Source organism: Oryzias melastigma, linkage group LG15, assembly GCF_002922805.2.
Source record: "Oryzias melastigma strain HK-1 linkage group LG15, ASM292280v2, whole genome shotgun sequence".
Taxonomy (NCBI): domain Eukaryota; kingdom Metazoa; phylum Chordata; class Actinopteri; order Beloniformes; family Adrianichthyidae; genus Oryzias; species Oryzias melastigma.
The window spans coordinates 30,137,885-30,140,699 of NC_050526.1; the positions used below are offsets into that span (position 1 = coordinate 30,137,885).

At 42.9% G+C, this 2,815-nt stretch overlaps 1 protein-coding gene across 4 annotated transcripts in view; it reads left to right on the forward strand.

The window, feature by feature from the left end:
- lrrk1 (leucine-rich repeat kinase 1) overlaps positions 1-2,815 on the forward strand; it is a 56,811-nt gene that overhangs the window by 17,347 nt on the left and 36,649 nt on the right. For all 4 annotated transcript variants that reach the window (XM_036215379.1, XM_024261779.2, XM_024261780.2 and 1 more), the window contains 3 exons: positions 1,055-1,125; positions 1,214-1,343; positions 1,702-1,814. In XM_036215379.1, the coding sequence (XP_036071272.1) occupies positions 1,055-1,125; positions 1,214-1,343; positions 1,702-1,814 (314 nt within the window). The remainder of the gene's footprint in view (positions 1-1,054; positions 1,126-1,213; positions 1,344-1,701; positions 1,815-2,815) is intronic.

Here is a 2,815-nt window from a genome sequence, read left to right on the forward strand (position 1 = left end):
CTCCGTGTTCCTGTGCCTTCCTGCTCTTGGGTGTGGGGGGCCTCTGCGGGGGCCCCGCGTGCCCCGGTCTGGATGTTTGGTGGGATTGCCCGGCGGGCGGTTTCTCTCCGCGGCTCCATGGCGGGTGTTGGGGGGTCCTGGCTGCTGCTGCTGCCCTGGTGGGGGGTCTTGGCGTGGGGATGGCCGGGTGCTCTCAAGTCAAGTTTAGCATTAAATACAACAGGGGTTTATACTCAATAAATCCCTGTTGTGACAGTAAAATCTGACCAACACTAGAGGCTCTTGGCCCGCATCTGTTGGCTCAGCTGTTGGACAGGACAAATTAAAAAAACAACTGACTTCCGCTGCGGATAACCGAGTTCGAGTCCCAGCTACGGTAAAAGTTTTTATGCCCCAAAAAACGTTTCAGTTAATATTTTTTAAGTCTTGATCATTAACATTAAATAAATGCTTATCTTAACATATTCCAGGCAGCTACAGTTTCTTTTTAGTGTGCAGTGATGTCCGTGTGTATGTGGGGGGGGTCAGGAAAACGGTCATTCTTGTGATTACGGAGATTACTGGTTAAATTATCGACAGATCAAAAACCGTTCCTTACCTACCAAGTGACAGAATGACCTTCCTGACATGATTTAGATCTCCTGAACTGAAATGATTCAAATGTAGACGTTCACATTAACTCTGCAGAGATTCTCTCTGTTTTACCGCAGCTGTTGATCTTCTTGATGAACACATGTTCTCGTAGTCCCATATTCTTGTAGGAACTCATCAGTTTCTGTCACCATGAAGTATGAAACTCTAAAGATGTTTGTTCCCGTTTCCATGGTGAATCATCCTGTCTTTGCTCCATTGATCAGGGCTTTTTATGGTCGAGACGCTCAGACCTGGTTTGGTTCTAACAACTTCAAGTTGATTGAATCAAACATTTTCAGCTGTTCTGAAACCCAAAACTCTGAGTTTGAGAATTTGGAGTCCGTGGATTCTGAGTTTAGGTTTGAACTCTGAATTTGTTGAACCTGCTTCTTACTGCTGGTCTCTGTTTGACGTCTTCTAGATCTGATGTTGGACATAAATCCCGGAGAATGGCCTTCCTGTCTGCTTGGAGCAGGAGGGAGGCTGACCCAGGTAGAGGACGCTGCTCTATCCGACTCTCCAGAACCAGAACTCCTGGTCCTTTTGAGTGCTTATGATGACTCTGGTTCTGTGTTCACAGTGAATCCTGTTGAGTTTCCCAGAATCCTCAGGAATTCCTTGGAGGTTCTGTTTTTGAACGACAACCAGCTGGACTGTGTCCCCCCTTCACTGTGTGGTCTGCACAGCCTGACTGAGCTCTACCTGTCCAGGTGAGCCTCACACTTCTTTCTCAGGTTCAGATGAGGCTGGTGAGGTGTCCTCATCGTGCAGCTCACTCAGATTCCGAACGAGCTGGAAAACTGCTTCTGTTTAGAAGAATGCAGAACCACCAGCTCTGACCATAGCAAACAATAAGACAAACCCAAAGTAAGCAGGACCGGAAGACCAATCCTCTGACTGTTGGGTCAGAATGTGACGGTCAAACAGCTCTAGCTGTCGGTGTTGGTTTATTGATAGATCAGGGCAGAGGGTCTTTGCAGGTTCTAACTGGTCTCTATTTTAGCTGGATGACGATTAATGACCCCAATGATGACCTTTAGTGACCTCTGTCTGCTGATCTCTGAACAGCAATCCTGGGATCCGGGAGCTTCCTGTGGAGCTGGGACAGCTCTCCAACCTCTGGCAGCTCGACATCGAAGACCTGAGCATCACCAACGTCCCACAGGAGGTCCAAGTGGAAGGTACAGTTCACGGTCTGAGACAGTCCTGACCTTCATGTGGGAAGAAGACCTGCTGTCTAACTAGTCTAGTTTAACTTCTTCAAAGCATCGAGTTCTTCACTGTCTTGATGTCTCAAACGACTACAGACCTAAACGTGACTGCTCATCAATCACTCTTTATTTGTAGAGCAGTTTGTAATAGGACCCCAAATAAAAGTGCCAAAACAGAGGACTAGTTTTATTTTAGAGTAGTTTTATCATCCAGGGGAGAGGTGAGACCGGGGATGAGAGCTGGATTGACGTGGAGAGCTGACAGGCAGAGCAGGCTGACTTGAAGGCAGACCAGGGATTTCAGAGCTGAACGTCAGATCAGGAATGAGAACCTGGACATTGAATGAATGAATGAATAAATGAAATGGTTTATTTCAAGCAATCAAGTAATAATACATAAAATAACATCTTACATTATCAATCACAAGTAGTATCGCTTGAAAGGGAGTGGAAGGAAGCAAATTTATATAATCCCACCCTGGCTCGACCATTTTCTCTACATGAATTATCAATATCCGGTTCAGGACTTAATATCAAATATTAATACTCTACAATAACAGATTCAATTACTAAAAAATCATTAATATCATTGATGTAATCAAATTTCAAAACATCCACAGACAAATAATTTATATTAATCAGTAATAGTAATCTAAATATTCTTATTTAAAAAGATAGTATTCATCAAATAATTATTATAGTATTACAAAAAGTAATTAATAAAAATCATCTTCATTTGTTAATGCTAAAAAAAGCACAATATTATCATAAAAAAGACTCCTTCTTTTTAAATCAATTAATTTTTATTTCTATAGCCCAAAATCACAAAAGAATTTGCTTCATTGGGCTTCAAAATATGAACAATAGTTACAAACTAAGACTAAATAAACTGGTTATCCCTGCCCTTAGACCCTCCCTCCCGGTAATGAAAAACTCCTAAAAAAACCTGAGTCAGGAAAAAAGAAGAAACC